This window comes from Oncorhynchus gorbuscha, linkage group LG25 (genome assembly GCF_021184085.1).
Source record: "Oncorhynchus gorbuscha isolate QuinsamMale2020 ecotype Even-year linkage group LG25, OgorEven_v1.0, whole genome shotgun sequence".
Classification (NCBI taxonomy): Eukaryota; Metazoa; Chordata; class Actinopteri; order Salmoniformes; family Salmonidae; genus Oncorhynchus; species Oncorhynchus gorbuscha.
The window spans coordinates 36,982,577-37,003,096 of NC_060197.1; the positions used below are offsets into that span (position 1 = coordinate 36,982,577).

The 20,520-nt window shown below is 44.4% G+C and overlaps 1 protein-coding gene and 1 non-coding gene across 5 annotated transcripts; one reads left to right on the forward strand and one right to left on the reverse strand.

Moving 5' to 3' along the window:
• Positions 1 to 429: 429 nt before the first annotated feature.
• Positions 430 to 16,065, reverse strand: LOC124013530 (nuclear factor 7, brain-like). 4 transcript variants are annotated; one of them, XM_046327837.1, is made up of 9 exons: positions 15,623 to 15,941; positions 15,036 to 15,083; positions 11,661 to 11,800; positions 11,193 to 11,291; positions 9,424 to 9,702; positions 8,845 to 8,973; positions 2,166 to 2,271; positions 1,312 to 1,862; positions 438 to 984 (listed from the first exon to the last, which is right to left on the reverse strand). In XM_046327837.1, exons 1-8 carry the CDS (start codon positions 15,642 to 15,644, stop codon positions 1,330 to 1,332), a joined length of 1,356 nt encoding a protein of 451 aa, XP_046183793.1. In that variant the 5' UTR covers positions 15,645 to 15,941; the 3' UTR covers positions 438 to 984; positions 1,312 to 1,329. The 4 variants fall into 4 exon arrangements, with proteins under 4 accessions (XP_046183794.1, XP_046183791.1, XP_046183793.1 ...); XM_046327836.1 differs by having other exon boundaries at positions 1,308 to 1,862; XM_046327838.1 differs by lacking the exon at positions 15,623 to 15,941 and adding an exon at positions 15,973 to 16,065 and having other exon boundaries at positions 430 to 1,862.
• Positions 16,066 to 18,763: 2,698 nt separating this feature from the next.
• On the forward strand, positions 18,764 to 18,833 carry trnaa-ugc. Its single transcript has one exon. It is a non-coding gene; the product is annotated as a tRNA-Ala (tRNA).
• Positions 18,834 to 20,520: the final 1,687 nt, after the last annotated feature.

Consider the following 20,520-nt stretch of genomic DNA (forward strand, 5'->3'; position numbering starts at 1 on the left):
CATTATAAAGTTAATAAATATAGACATACATATTTATATAGGTAGATACACAGTAACATATAGGTTGATTTAAACAGTAGTGGAAAAAGTACTCAAATGTCATACTTGAGTAAAAGTAAAGATACCTTAATAGAAAATGACTCAAGTAATAGTTACCCAGTAAAATGCTACTTGATTTTAAGTCTGAAATTATTTGCTTTAAAATATATTTTTATTAGATTTTTTATTTACGGATAGCCCCCGGGGGCACACTCCAAAACTCAGACATTCATTTACAAATGAAGCATTTGTGTTTAGTGAGTACACCAGATCAGAGGCAGTAGGGATGACCAGGGATGTTCTTTTGATAAGTGTGCGAATTGGACCATTTTCCTGTCAAATTGTAACAAGTACTTCTGGGTGTCAGGGAAAATGTCTGGAGTAAAAAGTATAGTATTTTATTTATGAACGTAGTGAAGTAAAAGTAAATGTCAAAAAAATAAATAGCAAAGTAAAGTACAGATACCCCAAAAAACAACTTAAGTAGTACTTTAAAGTATATTTACTTAAGTACTTCACACCACTGGATTTAAAATAACTAGTTCTCCTCATTGTACATTTTCAATCTTCCATTTAGCTAGCTGTTTTAGTGTCATAATGCAATTTATATACATACAGTATTTTACAAAAAGATTATAAAAATGTGGGGCTGTTCAAACATTTGATGTTTAAATCTAACTTGTCAAATGTGCGTGTTAACAGACACTTTTTATTAGAGTGTGAAGTTCCTTCCTTTTTGATTCTATCCATTCAGTTATTTCAGATCTATAAGGGGCCGTCCAGAATTGTCTAGGCCAAGGCTAGGGATTGATGTGGGAACGGGGCCCATGCCGCAACCCAAGTCTGTGATGGTCAGTGTCAACTGCTTCTCCTATTGTTTTCTCTTCTTCTTGGCACTTCCTTGATTAATTCATGTTATTGATTGGCCGAGCAGTTAGTTTGATGCTGACAGAGAGAGAGTGAGAGAGAGAGAGAGAGGAGGGAAAGTAATAATTTAGGAGAAAACCCTTGAGGGAGAAAGTTGTTGAAGTAAGTTTCTGCAGACGGTGCAGTTCGGATAAAATTTGATTTGATTGGACAGAATGTCACTGGAGCAAGCTGCTCACACACACACACACACACACACACACACACACACACACACACACACACACACACACACACACACACACACACACACACACACACACACACACCTGGTTTTCCATGTCCAAATCCGACAGTGATTGAAAGTAAGCTAACAGAGCTGATGTTTGGGGAGAACCTACAAACCAAAGGAACCTGATGTCTTCAAAACGTAGAGACCTTATGCGGCGAGATGACGGTGATGAGTGTGCGCCCGTCCAGTGGGGAAAACACCGGATACAGCTTCTCCTTGAAGGTGTCTGTAAATGTATAGATGTGTGACTTGGTCTCCGCGTTGTAGAAGGAAATCTGTCCTTCCTCATAGTCTAGATAGATCCCCATCCGGCGGGCCATCAGACCCAGGGGCAGGGGCGTCTCAGGCTTGGTGCAGGCATAGAATTGGTGGGTGCTGCGCCACAGGGTCCAATAGCCCATCTGGGGGCTCATGGGGAAGCGGCCGTGGCGTTTGGCGCCCGCCGTGGTCAGGCCCACCCGCCAGTAGCCGTTGTTGGCTATTTCGACCTCCCAGTAGTGGCGTCCAGAGGCGTATCCCTCCCAGCCCAACACGCCAGGCCAGGCGTCAAAGCGCTGGGGACTAAAGGGCAGGTTGGACTCGGATATGCCCTCCTGGACCTTTCGGTGGTCGTCGGAGAGCTGAAGCCACGAGTGGTTGGTCATGGGGTCAAGGGTCACGTCAGCTTTAGGGAGGAGGGGGGAGAGAGTTGGTTGAGTTGGTAGCTTTCTGAAATGTGCCGCACATTTTTTACTTTCATCATTTTTTACTTTCATCATTTTAAATGACATCGTCATCTGTTCTTCTATTCTACATTTCTATGCTAGTAGCTATTACCATTATGTTGTAGCTGTAGTTCAAGGTTTGGGCAAAATGTTTGGAAAATGCTTTATATTGAATATTCTATTCATTCTTATTTTCAGTGCTTTTAATTGTTTTTTATTAATATCTTAAATTAAAGTACATGTCCAAATAGGAGGATAGTTACCTGATGCACTGACCATCCAGTTCCACACCGAGTTAGGGATGTATCTTGCAGTGCCTGCCTTCCAGGTGCGCTGCTTGGCTGACAGCCACAGATGAGCAACAACACCCTGAAAACAGGAACACAATTGGCATTAAGAGTTTCATTTTCACCTCTGTGACTTGAAATGTACTGATCAAAGTGACACAGACCAGATCAACAGATTCAAATGTATACATGTTCTTGTCAACCCTGACCAACAAGGCAGATCACACTGTGCTGATAGAGGAAAAGTAGGACGTAAATGACATGCTAGACTGGCAGTTCTCAACATTATGTTTTAGTGCACTATATCAAATGACCTGGGGCCTTATCACAACAAGGCAAAGGTACGACGGACATGAAGTTTAGACAAGACAACGGTCAATCATTCACTGTATGGGTGATGAGATAGATAGGGCTGTATAGAGTTTGGTTTTGGGATGGCTGTCTTGTGATGTTCAATTAAAATGTTTTGTATTGTAACATATCCCTATATTATTACTAGATATTGAATTGGGAAAAAACAACACTTTGACATGGTGGTTTAAATACGGTGGTTTAAATGTCATTGAAAAAAATACCTCTTATCTAATCCATCATGATCTTGCCAAAGAACTTTACTTTTGCTCCTAATTTCCCTACTATTATGAATAAAGAAATAGTACCTCGAGCAAATATTATGAAACAGAAACATGGATTAAATAGATTATGATTGGCTGAGTCCTAGATTTCCTGTGGACCAGGTCGGTAGCTAATCAGTTCTATGTGATAAGCCCTACAGATTCTGGTGGAGCATTGATCTGTGTCATGCTTCCACCACAAACCTTGTCACTATTTGCACACCTCTAACACTCTGTAGCCCAACCAGTTATGATTTTACAGCTTTATTAGTGGAGCGGTATATCACTGGTTATGTAAGCTGCTTTCATAACACTTTAGGTAAGTAGGTGGGTAGAAATCAAATCAAGCTTTATTTATACAGCACATTTCAGACATGGAATGTCTTTACACGAAAAAATAAATAAACAATGAAAATAAAAGTGGAAATATTTACGACACAAACATATTTTTAGCTTTGCTTTTCCTTAGGATGTGGTTTTTAGTTGTTCCGTTTGTCATTTTGTTTTTTAAAATCTTAAGATCTCTTAACTTTGTCCACAGTTCCAGCCCCCCTCGGGTTCTCTGGCAGGCTATTCCAGAGGCTGGAGGCATGATAACTAAAGGCTGCCTCTCCATACCTCTGTCACACCCTGATTTGTTTCACCTGTTTTTGTGCTTGTTTCCAATTCCCTCCAGGTGTCGCCCATTTGCCCCATTATCCCCTGTGTATTATACCTGTCTTCTGTTTGTCTGCTGCCAGTTCGTCTAGTCTCGCCAAGCCTACCAGCGTTTGACCTTACCCCATTTTCTTGTTTTCCCAGTTTTGACCATTTTACCTGCCCTGACCCTGCCTGCCGTTCTGTACCTTGTGACACTGCTCTGGATTAATGACCTCTGCCTGCCCTGACCCTGCCTGCCATTCTGTACCTTGTGACACTGCTCTGGATTAATGACCTCTGCCTGCCCTGACCCTGCCTGCCGTTCTGTACCTTGTGACACTGCTCTGGATTAATGACCTCTGCCTGCCCGGACCCTGCCTGCCATTCTGTACCTTGTGACACTGCTCTGGATTAATGACCTCTGCCTGCCCTGACCCTGCCTGCCATTCTGTACCTTGTGACACTGCTCTGGATTAATGACCTCTGCCTGCCCTGACCCTGCCTGCCATTCTGTACCGTGTGACACTGCTCTGGATTAATGACCTCTACCTGCCTGTGACCTGTTGTTTGTCTGCCCCCTGTTTTTGTAATAAACCTGTGTTACTTCGAACTGTCTGCATCTGGGTCTTATCCTGAGGTCTGATACCCTTGGTTCTAGGCTTTGGGATAGTTAAAATGCCAGTACCTGAGGGACATACTGGGTTCATAACTTAAAAGCATGTCTTCCGGTTCCGGTTGGAGCGAGTGGTCGCATCTGCACTTCGCTCCAACGGGTAGTATAACCTTTTCATTATATCACAACGGTTTGATTTGTCTTATCTTAGCAATTTCTTCTCAGCTAGCTACATAGCCGTCTTTGTATCAAAGATAATTGCGTAATTATCGTATTTCGCCGTCCTAACGTAGTCTTCACTAGCCAGCTAGCTAACGTCCACTGATTAGCTGTACTGGAGAAACTATTACACTCAACTGAACGACTTGATTAGTTTAGTGTTAGCTAGCTACATAGCTGTCTTTGCTGTCTTCGTATCATCGTATCCAAGATAATTGTGTTGTTTAGGTTTAGAGTGTGTAGTCTTAGAGTGATTATCTTAATTTACCGAGGTTAGCTAGCCAGCTATTTGTCGTCCTTAACGTAGGTGACTCTGCTAGCTAGCCAACGCTAGCCAACGTCTTCTGTATAGAACTCAACTACCCGGTCGCATTCACAGGTAGTATCACATTTTCACTTCATTTCATTACAGTACAACGGTTTGATTTGTTTGATCGTAGCTAGCTACTTAGCTAGCTACATAGCAGTCTTTGTATCAAAGATAATTGTGTAGTCTAGAGCGATTTTCTAGGTTCGCTAGCCATCTATTGTCGTTCTTTTAACGCAATGTAACGTAAACAACACTGCTAGCTAGCCTGCTAGCCCCGAATAGCAACACTGCAGAAACTATTACACTCAACGGAACGACTTGATTAGTGTAGTGTCAACAACGCACCCACTGCCAGCTGGCCTACTTCAGCAGTACTGTATCATTTTAATCATTTTAGTCAATAAGATTCTTGCTACGTAGCTTAACTTTCTGAACATTCGAGACGTGTAGTCCACTTGTCATTCCAATCTCCTTTGCATTAGCGTAGCCTCTTCTGTAGCCTGTCAACTATGTGTCTGTTTATCCCTGTTCTCTCCTCTCTGCACAGACCATACAAACGCTCCTCACCGCGTGGCCGCGGCCACCCTACTCTGGTGGTCCCAGCGCGCATGACCCACGTGGAGTTCCAGGTCTCCGGTAGCCTCTGGAACTGCCAATCTGCGGTCAACAAGGCAGAGTTCATCTCAGCCTATGCCTCCCTCCAGTCCCTCGACTTCTTGGCACTGACGGAAACATGGATCACCACAGACAACACTGCTACTCCTACTGCTCTCTCTTCGTCCGCCCACGTGTTCTCGCACACCCCGAAAGCGTCTGGTCAGCGGGGTGGTGGCACCGGGATCCTCATCTCTCCCAAGTGGTCATTCTCTCTTTCTCCCCTTACCCATCTGTCTATCGCCTCCTTTGAATTCCATGCTGTCACAGTTACTAGCCCTTTCAAGCTTAACATCCTTATCATTTATCGCCCTCCAGGTTCCCTCGGAGAGTTCATCAATGAGCTTGATGCCTTGATAAGCTCCTTTCCTGAGGACGGCTCACCTCTCACAGTTCTGGGCGACTTTAACCTCCCCACGTCTACCTTTGACTCTTTCCTCTCTGCCTCCTTCTTTCCACTCCTCTCCTCTTTTGACCTCACCCTCTCACCTTCCCCTCCTACTCACAAGGCAGGCAATACGCTCGACCTCATCTTTACTAGATGCTGTTCTTCCACTAACCTCATTGCAACTCCCCTCCAAATCTCCGACCACTGCCTTGTATCCTTTTCCCTCTCGCTCTCATCCAACACCTCCCACACTGCCCCTACTCGGATGGTATCGCGCCGTCCCAACCTTCGCTCTCTCTCCCCCGCTACTCTCTCCTCTTCCATCCTATCATCTCTTCCCTCCGCTCAAACCTTCTCCCACCTATCTCCTGATTCTGCCTCCTCAACCCTCCTCTCCTCCCTCTCTGCATCCCTTGACTCTCTATGTCCCCTATCCTCCAGGCCGGCTCGGTCCTCCCCTCCCCGCTCCGTGGCTCGATGACTCATTGCGAGCTCACAGAACAGGGCTCCGGGCAGCCGAGCGGAAATGGAGGAAAACTCGCCTCCCTGCGGACCTGGCATCCTTTCACTCCCTCCTCTCTACATTTTCCTCCTCTGTCTCTGCTGCTAAAGCCACTTTCTACCACGCTAAATTCCAAGCATCTGCCTCTAACCCTAGGAAGCTCTTTGCCACCTTCTCCTCCCTCCTGAATCCCCCCCCCCCCCCCCCTCCTCCCTCTCTGCAGATGACTTCGTCAACCATTTTGAAAAGAAGGTCGACGACATCCGATCCTCGTTTGCTAAGTCAAATGACACCGCTGGTTCTGCTCACACTGCCCTACCCTGTGCTCTGACCTCTTTCTCCCCTCTCTCTCCAGATGAAATCTCGCGTCTTGTGACGGCCGGCCGCCCAACAACCTGCCCGCTTGACCCTATCCCCTCCTCTCTTCTCCAGACCATTTCCGGAGACCTTCTCCCTTACCTCACCTCGCTCATCAACTCATCCCTGACCGCTGGCTACGTCCCTTCCGTCTTCAAGAGAGCGAGAGTTGCACCCCTTCTGAAAAAACCTACACTCGATCCCTCCGATGTCAACAATTACAGACCAGTATCCCTTCTTTCTTTTCTCTCAAACTCTTGAACGTGCCGTCCTTGGCCAGCTCTCCCGCTATCTCTCTCTGAATGACCTTCTTGATCCAAATCAGTCAGGTTTCAAGACTAGTCATTCAACTGAGACTGCTCTCCTCTGTATCACGGAGGCGCTCCGCACCGCTAAATAACTCTCTCTCCTCTGCTCTCATCCTTCTAGATCTATCGGCTGCCTTCGATACTGTGAACCATCAGATCCTCCTCTCCACCCTCTCAAAGTTGGGCATCTCCGGCGCGGCCCACGCTTGGATTGCGTCCTACCTGACAGGTCGCTCCTACCAGGTGGCGTGGCGAGAATCTGTCTCCTCACCACGCGCTCTCACCACTGGTGTCCCCCATGGCTCTGTTCTTGGCCCTCTCCTATTCTCGCTATACACCAAGTCACTTGGCTCTGTCATAACCTCACATGGTCTCTCTTATCATTGCTATGCAGACGACACACAATTAATCTTCTCCTTTCCCCCTTCTGATGACCAGGTGGCATCGCATCTCTGCATGTCTGGCAGACATATCAGTGTGGATGACGGATCACCACCTCAAGCTGAACCTCGGCAAGACGGAGCTGCTCTTCCTCCGGGGAAGGACTGCCCGTTCCATGATCTCGCCATCACGGTTGACAACTCCATTGTGTCCTCCTCCCAGAGCGCCAGAACCTTGGCGTGATCCTGGACAACACCCTGTCGTTCTCAACTAACATCAAGGCGGTGGCCCGTTCCTGTAGGTTCATGCTCTACAACATCCGCAGAGTACGACCCTGCCTCACACAGGAAGCGGCGCAGGTCCTAATCCAGGCACTTGTCATCTCCCGTCTGGATTACTGCAACTCGCTGTTGGCTGGGCTCCTGCCTGTGCCATTAAACCCCTTCAACTCATCCAGAACGCCGCAGCCCGTCTGGTGTTCAACCTTCCCAAGTTCTCTCACGTCACCCCGCTCCTCCGTTCTCTCCACTGGCTTCCAGTTGAAGCTCGCATCCGCTACAAGACCATGGTGCTTTACGGAGCTGTGAGGGGAACGGCACCTCAGTACCTCCAGGCTCTGATCAGGCCCTACACCCAAACAAGGGCACTGCGTTCATCCACCTCTGGCCTGCTCGCCTCCCTACCACTGAGGAAGTACAGCTCCCGCTCAGCCCAGTCAAAACTGTTCGCTGCCCTGGCCCCCCAATGGTGGAACAAACTCCCTCACGACGCCAGGACAGCGGAGTCAATCACCACCTTCCGGAGACACCTGAAACCCCACCTCTTTAAGGAATACCTAGGATAGGTTAAGTAATCCCTCTCACCCCACCCCCCCCTAAGTTTTAGATGCACTATTGTTAAGTGACTGTCCCACTGGATGTCATAAGGTGAATGCACCAATTTGTAAGTCGCTCTGGATAAGAGCGTCTGCTAAATGACTTAAATGTAATGTAAATGTAATGTCTGACATGTATTGGGGTGCACAATCGTAAATTGATTTAAAAACCAATAGAATCATTTTAAAACTAATTCTAAAACTCACAGACAGCCAGTCAGAGATTTTAAAACCGGTGTAATGTATGCTCTCTGTCTGGTCTTGGTCAGTACCCATGCTGCAGCATTCTGTATGTTTTGTAGTTGACCCATGGCTTTCTTGTGTAGACCAGACCAGAGAGCATCACAGTATTTAAGCCTGCTTGTAATAAAAGCATGGATGAGTCCGTCTCAGCCTGAGAGAGAAATGGCCGCACCTTGGCAATGTACTTCAGGTGGTAAAAAGCTATTTTGGTCACATTCCTAATGTGTGACTCGAAATTTAGTACAGAATCTAAAATAACACCTAGGGTTTTAACCTGGTGGAGGCATGTATAGACTATATCATTGTATTGCTGATCCTCAATCAACAGAAATGTGAATGATTAAGAGGGAACATTGCTAACTAATTATAATGGATTCAGGTGAGGGTACGACTTCAGAAAATAAAACGCTGTAAACATAATGTTTAATGAGAAGACCACTAATAAACTATTCAACTATGAAACTAAAACTAGTTCTCCAATATATAATGTTGACCTCTTTTTTCTCCCCTTTTTTGTTGTGTGCGCCTGCGTGCGTCGGTGTCTGGAACTCACCTTGCAGTCCTCCTTTAGCAGTGACCAGGTAATGAACTCCAGTAAGGGCAGGAGGTTGACCAGTCTCTTCTTCCTCAGGCCCAGCAGACGCAGAACCTTGCCGAGCTCGTCGCTTTGCACCCCACAGCTCTGTGTAGACACAGACACATGGACGTTAATACCAAGTCATCTCTATGGGTCTCCTATTGGGCTCCCGAGTGGTGCAGCGGTCTAAGGCACGACAACAGACATCTTGGTTCGATGTAGGCCGTCATTGTAAATAAGAATTTGTTCTTAACTGACTTGCCTGGTGAAATAAATGTAAAAAATAAAAACACTTTTTTTGACCTTTTACCCCTTATGCTAAGTGTTCAGTTTTTGCTAGAGTCTCTCTGTCTCAGCCTGAGAGAGGCTGTCATACGCCAGAGGCAAGCTCAGCACTCCCGACCCAGCCTTACCTCCAACCCCCACCTGGCCCAAGGCTGTTTAGGTTATAGAAATGACTATCATTAGGGAACACATATTTCCTCCATTTCTTTTCTCAGTGGTGTTCCTTTAACTCTTTATATACATTTGTATCCTTGACCCCTGATCTCTCACCTCTGAGGCGCTCTGCAGCTCCTTGGCCCATTCCATGATCCTCTGCTGCACTTCCTCGTTAGGATCCTCCTCTCCATCCCCGTTTTCTTCCTCCTCCACCTTCTCACTTCTCTCCTGCACCCAGGGGCTTTTCATCAACTCCTTGTCGACACTTGTGAGCTCATTGGCCCACAGGAGAATGAGTTTCCTGCTCTCCTCCAGACTGCGTTCTGTTCTTGGGTCTTTCAGTTCCTCAGAGGTCTCTCCTTTACTGGTGCCTTCCCTTGCGTCACTGCCACTCTGCAACAACACAAAACAGCAACAAGGTCAATATCATGCTGTACATTCTCAATAGCATGTATAGCTATGTCATGTCAACCATCTCACTATTGTCGTAGCAATACTGTGTTGTCCATTGATAGTACAGCATGTGATTGTGCATGTAATGTAGCTTGATTCACAAAGAAAATGGGCACAAGGCGAACATCTAGCCATGCGTTGCAAAACTAGATCAAATAAATGCAAAATGGGATGGTTGAGTGTGTTTTTCGTTTACGTAACCCTGTTCCCACCTGGCAGTTATACGCCAGAGGCCAGCTTAGCACTCCCGACCCCGCCTTACCTCCAATCCCCACCTGGCCCAATTGTAAAAATCCACTGTCCATGTAAACTTGTAACCTCCCCTCCCACCCTGGAGGGGTATCTGCCTAAGTTACATAGTTTGACTATAACCCTGTTTGTTCCAGCTCAGCCCCACAGGGCATTGGGATGGGTTAACAGAGCTGTAAAGGCTGATAAGAACCCCTGTATCAGTACCCTCCTTACCCATCACCTCATTTAACTGTCATCTGTCTTGCTTAGCAACGCGTATCCACTATCGGTGATCCAACACTTGCACTTGACTTCCTCCCTTCCCCTTCTAGCTCTGACTTTTCTGATAGCTACTTTATTGAGGAATAATTAATGTTATATCCCTGTGATATGTGGTTGTCCCACCTAGCTATCTTAAGATGAATGCACTAACTGTAAGTCACTCTGGATAAGTGTGTCTGCTAAATGACTAACATGTCAAATGTAAAGGTAATAAACAAGCTAAGTTTGTCCCGCTAAGAACAATTTGGTTTTGAGAATCAATACTTTTTATTTTAAGTATTAAACCGTCCAACTGTCAACATGTTGACTAACTAGAAGACAGTCAACCCAGGTGTTCAAGCTATAATAACATGGTGATCAACCCAAATGGGTCATTTCACCCTGTTTTACTCAAGTGACAGTTCTAAAGTCCCCTTTTTTATATAAAAAAATATATATATTCCTTTCTCTGTAAAGTCACTCAATTAAATGTTGCAAAAGTTTTGTGAACAATCCCTGACCGACAGACAGGCCTTATTCACTATCTAGGCTTCATTCAACACCGGTCTCATAGTTCCCCAATGATTGACGCCATCCCCACTAAACCAGGCCTACTGTTTCTCCTTCATCGCACTTCCCTGTGCATTTACTTGTCCTTTTTCCCCTCACAACCCATAATTCCAGAGGCATTTTGCAATACAAAATATGGGTCAAATTAATACTACCGCTAATAAATAGTATCATTAATACAATCGCCAAAACTACCGCTAAAACTATCATACTAACGTTGGAAATCAATGTGCATCCCTGGTCTGTCGGGGCTTTTGTTTCCTCATCCTCTTACCACATCCCTCTCCCCTTGTTCTTTCTATAAATGTATGTCTCCCCTGTCCCCCAATCTCTTTCTCAATCTCTTTCCCTCTCAGGGGTCTACTTACCTTACAGACTTCGGCCACCTGCTCCTTCCAGTGGTTGATGAAGCGGACACACTCCTGCAGGCTGCGCAGGTTCTTCAGGCCGTTTTGACGACGATGTTGCTACAAGAGACACACATATATACAGGATGAGCAGGCAAATGTAGAAAACTAGTACAAACAAGCACATACAGGTAGAAGAGTACACAAATAGAATGACTTTAAAATAGTCTGGATGCTCCCGAGTGGCGCAGTGGTCTAAGGCACTGCGTCTCAGTGCTGGAGGCATCACTACAGACACCCTGGTTCGAATCCAGGCTGTATCACAACCGGCTGTGATTGGGAGTTCCATAGGGCGGCGCTCAATTGTCCCAGCGTCGTCCGGGGTAGGCCGTCATTGTAAATAAGAATTTGTTCTTAACTGACTTGCCTGGTTAAATAAACAAATCAAATGTGATACTGTGAGGGGATGGAGGTTTGTGTGTAACTTACCCGTAAGCGGCATGTGGAGGGGGCGCAGCTCTTGGAGGGGCTGGTAGGGGCTGAGCTGTGGGCCTGGAGGTCTTCTTCAGGAAGGTTCCATCGCACCGCCCCGATGGAGTGACTCTGGGTAGAGCTCTCCAATTTCAGCTCTGGAGGTGAAACAGTGATAAAATGAGATTAGAGAGGTGGGGACACACAGATACATTTCAGAGTTCATTTCAAGTGCCCCTGGCATGGGGGGGGAAGGGGGTGTGACATCCGGAATTTTCGGATTAAAACATTGTGAACCGACCGTTTGATGTACAGACCTGTGAATTGCATGAATGATTAGGAGTCAAATTACTGACCTAGTTCATTAGAGTAAAAGTCTCGGGTCTTCCCTACACTGGCAGTGCTATATAGTACACAGAAAGTAGTAGATAGATAGTAGTGTTCCTAAATGGATTGATCTATGCTTGTTTTTAATGATTGCCTCACTATTGGACGGTTGTGATGTGTTCCGATAAAGATTGAATGCCAGTTTGGAATCAATTCTAGATTCATATTACAACAATAAATAACTACCAATGTAGTCACGTTTAATAGGATGACAGGCAATTCAAAATAGTTCTAATTAAAGATTACTTGATTTGTGGTCAACTAAAAAAGTCACACAAAAAAATATATATACATACACATACATACATACACACGTCCTCAAATGATGTCACGTTCTGACCTTAGTTCCTTTATTATGTCTTTGTGTTAGTTTGGTCAGGGCGTGAGTTTGGGGTGGGTAAGTCTGTTCTTATTTCTATGTTGTATTTCTGTGTTTGGCCTGGTATGGTTCTCAATCAGAGGCAGCTGTCGATCATTGTCTCTGATTGAGAATCACACTTAGGTAGCCTGTTTCCCCCATTTTGGTTGAGGGCGATTGTTTTCTGTGTCTTCCACACAGAACTGTTTAGTTTATTTTGTGTAGTGTTCAGTTTTAATTAAAAGTATGACGAACATCTACCACGCTGCATTTTGGTCCTCTTCTCCTTCTCCAGACGAAAACAGTTACAAATGATGCCAATTTAGCAATTTTGTTGCTAGATTTAGCAACTTTTCAGACTACCCTGGCAACTTTTTTTTCAAATAGCACCATAGCAAGAAATTTAGCTACTTAAAAATGGATTTTGAACCTTTTGCAACTTTTGAAGTGACTCAAATGCTAAAATGCATGCATTTTCCTTCTAAATTACACAACTTTTTTCTGTCACACTGTTAGGAAGTGCTATTTCTTATGTAAGTGACCAGCATACTGATATTGCATTGTTATAACTGAGACAACACATAGCAACATATTCTCACAGTAAAGGATGTGGGGCCCCCTACAGGATAACTCACGCACACACACCCCCATCCAGCACACACACCAAATTTCCCCCTTTAGCTGAACATTGTGTGACGGCGGGATTCTAGAGTGACGGACGGCCCAGCTGAGCCAATAAAAGAAGACTACCTCAAGTGTGAACCAATCCGAAGAATCGAACTTCCAGAATCTACCCACTTTCTGTTTTGTATAAATTGTATTGTAACGGTTCACTCTCTCTTTTTCCTGCTGTTCTGTGCGAGCGAATGGAAGGGCCGTATTTACGTGTACCAGATATTCTCATTCTGAATAAACTGTCGCTTGTATAGTACAATTTTAACACCTTGTCTGAATCGATCCTTGACCGGCTCACCCATCTATATAACCTTTTATCAACAACACTCAGTAACAACACGTGCCATGCTGCAAAAGTGCATTGTGAGTGACGTCAGCAGCAGGTGCTCAGCTCATGCACAGGCAGCAGCAGGCTAGCAGCAATTTCAGCAAATTGCTAATCATTGTTGGCTGACTGCAGTAGAGGTACGGTTCGATGAGCCAAACCCCATGAATATAGTTGGTCACGAATGTTTGATCTTGAACAGAACTTACATCAATCAATATGTCTCAATCAAAATTGTACAGAAAAGAGTGGGAGTCTACCTGAACAAATGTCAAATCATATTTGAGTAACGTTATTGTGTATTCTATGTAATGACATCACAACATCATTTAGCAACTTTAAGCAATAAGTCAACCTGCCTCTAGCAACTTACCCTGAAAATTAGTTGGCAACACTGCTCAACTGGCAGCTTCCTTAAATAGTACCCTCAAAACACCAGTCTCAACAGGGAAGTGGCTGGCCTTCTAGGCAGGATACTTTTTTCCAATCTTCCTCAGTCCAGTGTCTGTGTTCTTTTGCCTATCTTAAACTTGTTTTTAATCAGACAGTCTGGGTGGGATATGTTTTTTTCTTTGCCAGTCTGCCTAGAAGGCCAGCATCCCGGAGTCGCCTCTTCACTGTTGACGCCGAGACTGTTGTTTTGCGGGTACTATTTAATGAAGCTGCCAGTTGAGGACTTGCAAGGTGTCCGTTTCTCAAACTAGACACTAATGTACTTGTCCTTTTGCTCAGTTGTGCACCGGGGCCTCCCACTCTTTCTATTCTGGTTGGAGCAAGTTTGTTCTGTTCTGTGAAGGGAGTAGTACACAGCGTTGTACAAGATCTTCAGTTTCTTGGCAATTTCTCACATGAAATAGCCTTTGGTTTCTCAGAACAAGAAATCGAGTTTCAGAACAAAGGTCTTTGGCCATTTTGACCCTGTAATCGAACCCACAAATGCTGATGATCTAGATACTCAACTAGTCTAAAGAAGGACAGTTTTATTGCTTCTTTAATCAGGAAAACAGTTTTCAGCTGTGCTAACATCCTTGCAAAGGGGTTTTCTAAAATGGGAGGATGGATGCATGGAGCCCCAGACCGAGAGTGATCGACCGTCATCTTGAATGTCTTTCATTTTCTAATAATTGCACCAACAGTTGTTGCCTTCTCACCAAGCTGCTTGTCTATTGTTCTGTAGCCCATCCCAGCATTGTGCAGGTCTACAATTTTATCCCTGATGTCCTTACACAGCTGTCTGGTCTTGGCCATTGTGGAGAGGTTGGAGTCTGTTTGATTGAGTGTGTGGACAGGTGTCTTTTATACAGGTAACGAGTTCAAACAGGTGCAGTTAATACAGGTAATGAGAACAGGAGGGCTTCTTAAAGAAAAACTAACAGGTCTGTGAGAGCCGGAATTATTTCTGGTTGGTAGGTGATCAAATACTTATGTCATGCAATAAAATCCAAATGAATTACTTAAAAATCATGTGATTTTCAGGATTTTTGTTTTAGATTCCGTCTCTCACAGTTGGTGTACCTATGATAAAAATTACAGACCTCTACATGCTTTGTAAGTAGGAAACACTGCCGATTTTGCAGGTTATCAAATACTTGTTCTCCCCACTGTATGTATATAGATATCTCAGTAAGGAAAGGGGACAAATACTTACTCGACACCTTCAGAATGCTCTTCATTTCGAAAGTTGCCATCCTTAATCCTGCATGAACATAAATTGACTCCTTACAAAATATTCCATATGACAGTTGAGGCTACCAAAGATTGAACTTATTTATCCATATCCACGTTAAATTGTACAAAATGGCAAATTTGACGGTCACACGTCAAATACACTTAACTTAAAACTGAAAGTCTACTACCAAGCTTTGAATATACATTGAAATGAAATAAACATACATAAAATTCAAAATGCAGAACTAAAAACAATGACAGGTGACATTGTTGAAGCTATGAAAAAAAACTTCAGTAGATAAGAGTATCTACGCTAGTGTAGATATTTGAAACATCCTCTGTCTGGGTATGGGAAAGCAAATCAGTCATAATTTAAGACCCTTTTCTGTTTTCCTTGAATGTGTCATTAGCATAAGGGGAACAGGCTATTTCTCCTAGTGGACATGTACCTTTTTTACTGTCCTATGTGACAACCTAAGATGCATAACAAAATGCAGTGTCGGTTAAATTATTAAATGAATTGGACACTTGACCCGTAAGCTTCACACATCCTCTCAAATGGCTTACTATGTAGTGTTCTACTCCCCATGCCAGGTCAAATGTGAACATCAGTGTTGAAATGGGGTCCTTCTGTAGCTCAGTTGGTAGAGCATGGCGCTTGTAACGCCAGGGTAGTGGGTTCGATCCCCGGGACCACCCATACGTAGAATGTATGCACACATGACTGTAAGTCGCTTTGGATAAAAGCGTCTGCTAAATGGCATATATTATTATTATTATTATTATAAGGAAATATCATAAATATAATCTTTATCACAATTAAAACGAAACATGACAATGTGTTTATCATTATATTAGATCAAATGACAAAGAATAACACATTTAAGATAAAAATGAAAAAGAAACCAAAATCCTACCCTATGTGTGAAGGTCGGTCTGGTGCGTGTTCTTGGTAGTTTGTACAGCAAACCCTCCCAAGTCTGCTGTTTTTGTTACAGTGCTTGCAGTTTGATCTTTGGACTTTTTTATGGTCCTTGGCACTGAGATGGAGGGGGGGACCTTTCTGCAAGGATATAAAGTATAATCAGTCTACCTTCCTAGCAATCACTGTTGGCTTTACCAAGGAGAGAGCGCGAGATATTATAGCGATAAGGGGTCACGAAGGTCACATGTTGATGTGACGCGGATTCACCATCTTTGATGCTATTTTAGTGGATCAATCATTAGCAAATATACACTTATGCCTGTACAGAACAGTATCCCAATTTTCATGTCTAAATTAAAACCTTGAGGCTAGGGGGCAGTATTTTGATGTTTGGATGAAAACATGCCCAAAGTAAACTGCCTATTTCTCAGCCACAGAAAATAGAATATGCATATAATTGGCGGATTCGGATAGAAAACACTCTAAAGTTTCCAAAACGATCAAAATATTGTCTGAGTATAGCAGAACTGATATTGCAGGCGAAAACCTGAGGAAAATCCATCCAGGAAGTGCCGTTTTTCTGAAACTACACATTTCCATTGCAAGCCTATCCTCCATTTAAAGGGATATCAACCAGATTACTTTCCCTATGGCTTCCACAAGGTGTGAACAGTCTTTAGATATAGTTTCAGGCTTTTATTCAGAAAAATTGAGCGAGAATGATCACACCGCGTCAGTGTCCTCAAATTTGTGCATGCGCCCGCGCCTGGAGCGAGACCTTTTCTTTCTCTTTTCTATTGAAAAGGCTACCGTCCGGTTGATTATTTATTGTAAAAACAACCTGACGATTGATTCTAAAAAAACGTTTGACATGTTTCTATGAACTTTACGGGTACTATTTGGAATTCTTGTCTGCCCTTCGTGACCGCACAAGCCTGTGGATTTCTGAACAAAACGCACCAACCAAATGGAGGTTTTTGGATATAAAGAGAATCTTTATCAAACAAAACAAACATTTGTGTAACTGGGAGTCTCTTGAGTGCAAACATACGAAGATCAAAGGTAAACGATTAATTTGATTGGTCACGAAAGTCAGAAAAGCAATCTACTTTGCTGCTAGCTGTTTGTAATGTTTTGTCTGCTGAGAGCTGTCCTCAAATAATCGCATGGTTTGCTTTCACCGTAAAGCCTTTTTTAAATCTGACACGCTAGGTGGATTAACAAGTTAAGTTGTGATTATGAAAATGTAATATTTTTAGTGATTTAGTTTGAATTTGGCTCTCTGCAATTCACCGGATGTTGACGAAAATGATTCCGCTAAAGGGATCTGTGCGCCAAGAGGTTTTAAAGGATTGTATTTTGTATGAATCTCTTCTCTATCCCTAACATAGTTTCATTTAGTGATGGCATATACATTTAGGATTTGAGTCATATTCTGGTATTGGAAAAGAGGGTCCCTTATCTTGTGTACACTCATACTTGATTCTCCCATGATGTGGCTGCTTTCTCCATTCAGCCATCCATTTCAGCGACAGTAATACGGTTGGTTAGAAACGAGGGAGAGCCACACAAACAAACACTCCTGCCAGCTCACACATTAAATGGGCTTATCACAGGCCATTCATTTAATAGACCTTACACGCATCTTTACATCATCGGTCCCGCATTGTGACGCAAACTATAAGCTACCTATGATAGAGTAAGGTTTAATGTTGCTTTATGATGGGTATCTCTCTGTTGAATAAACAATCATAGAACTGCCACGTTGGCATTTCCTGACCTGAACTGCTAAATAATTGCCCTACTGTTACTAAGACCTAAAGGCAATACATTTTAAATAATATGGATCACAGTTGAGAATTAGCTTTGGCTCTTCGCATCATACTGACCAATCATCACACACCTGAATATTTTACTGTTGCCAGGCGATGTGTCAGGAATAGGCCAGAAATTGATCAAGGTCTTGTGGATGTTTTTCCATAAGTGAAAATTGTCTGTGTGTGTGTGTTTGTGTGTGTGCGCATAGCCGTGGGAAGGACTAGGAAAGGCACTACTTTGTGACGAAAAAATAAATACAAATCTTTTTAAAAAATAGGATTTTTCAGGGGGTACTGCAGCAGCGTCAGCACCCAGTGGGTGGCTCTGTGTGTGTGTGAGATCTATCCATCAGAGAGCGGCAGTGCGTGTCGCTCATACGTCAATGGAATTAAGGTCATTATTAGCCTAATTATCTCCAGAGTCCAATGGTCCAACTGAGACCAACGGTCACCTCCACTCCAGGACAAAAACTCAGTCCCCAGTCAAAGAAAGTCATTCTGAAAGTATTCACACCCCTTTAGTTTCCACACTTTGCTGTGTTACAGCCCAATTTTTTTTAGATTGACTACCCAATCTCTGTACCCCACACATACAGGTAATTGTAAGGTCCCTTAATTGAGCCATGAATTTCAAGCACAGATTCAACCAAAGATCAGGGTGTGAAAAGGAAGCCTGCACAGAATAAAAATATTCCAGGCACTAAAGTAATACTGCAAAAAAATGTGGCAAAGAAATGAACTTTTTCTCCAGAATACAAAGCGTTGTGTTTGGGGAAAACCCAACACATCACTGATTACTATTTATTCTCAAGCATAGGGGTGGATGCATCACGTTATGGGTATGCTTGTCATCGGCAAGGACTAGTTTTGGCGGGAGGGAGACACGTAATACAGCTAAGGACACGCAAAATCCTGGAGGAAGACCTGGTTCAGTCTTCTTTCCAACAGACACTGGGAGATTCACCTGTGTGGCTCAGTTGGTAGAGCATGGCGCTTGCAACGCCAGGGTTGTGGGTTTGATCCCCACTGGGGACCAGTACAGGAAAAATAATGAAAATATATCCAATCACTACTGTAAGTTGCTCTGGATAAGTGTCTTCTAAATCACAAGAAAATTAAAATCAGGACAATAACTTAAAACACATCAGTTGCTTACCACGCTTGGATTGCGTCCTACCTGACAGGTCGCTCCTACCAGGTGGCGTGGCGAGAATCTGTCTCCTCACCACGCGCTCTCACCACTGGTGTCCCCCAGGGCTCTGTTCTTGGCCCTCTCCTATTCTCGCTATACACCAAGTCACTTGGCTCTGTCATAACCTCACATGGTCTCTCTTATCATTGCTATGCAGACGACACACAATTAATCTTCTCCTTTCCCCCTTCTGATGACCAGGTGGCGAATCGCATCTCTGCATGTCTGGCAGACATATCAGTGTGGATGACGGATCACCACCTCAAGCTGAACCTCGGCAAGACGGAGCTGCTCTTCCTCCCGGGGAAGGACTGCCCGTTCCATGATCTCGCCATCACGGTCGACAACTCCATTGTGTCCTCCTCCCAGAGCGCCAAGAACCTTGGCGTGATCCTGGACAACACCCTGTCGTTCTCAACTAACATCAAGGCGGTGGCCCGTTCCTGTAGGTTCATGCTCTACAACATCCGCAGAGTACGACCCTGCCTCACACAGGAAGCGGCGCAGGTCCTAATCCAGGCACTTGTCATCTCCCGTCTGGATTACTGCAACTCGCTGTTGGCTGGGCTCCCTGCCTGTGCCATTAAACCCCTTCAACTCATCCAGAACGCCGCAGCCCGTCTGGTGTTCAACCTTCCCAAGTTCTCTCACGTCACCCCGCTCCTCCGTTCTCTCCACTGGCTTCCAGTTGAAGCTCGCATCCGCTACAAGACCATGGTGCTTGCCTACGGAGCTGTGAGGGGAACGGCACCTCAGTACCTCCAGGCTCTGATCAGGCCCTACACCCAAACAAGGGCACTGCGTTCATCCACCTCTGGCCTGCTCGCCTCCCTACCACTGAGGAAGTACAGCTCCCGCTCAGCCCAGTCAAAACTGTTCGCTGCCCTGGCCCCCCCAATGGTGGAACAAACTCCCTCACGACGCCAGGACAGCGGAGTCAATCACCACCTTCCGGAGACACCTGAAACCCCACCTCTTTAAGGAATACCTAGGATAGGTTAAGTAATCCCTCTCACCCCACCCCCCCTAAGTTTTAGATGCACTATTGTTAAGTGACTGTCCCACTGGATGTCATAAGGTGAATGCACCAATTTGTAAGTCGCTCTGGATAAGAGCGTCTGCTAAATGACTTAAATGTAAATGTTAAATGTACCAAGACTTGATTGAATGTTCCTGAGTGGCCTAGTTACAGCTTTGGCTTGAAAATGGCTTTCTAGCAATGGTTAACTTCAGAGCTTGAATAATAAAAATAAAAGGCAAATATTGTACAATCCAGGTGGGGCAGTATTTTGTGTAGATCGTTGACCAAAATGTACAATTAAATCCAACCCCCCCCCCCCACATTTTGTAGTGTTACAGTCAAGGGTGTGATTAATTTCTGAAGGCACTGGATACAGCTTTAGAACATGACATTAACATAGGCTCTCTTTGACAACCCCAACGTATTACAGAAGGTTACTTAAATAAACTGAGTCTACTGGTAGTTCCCCTGTAGGCAGGTTTAACCTAGTGTTTATCCAGGGAACTATGG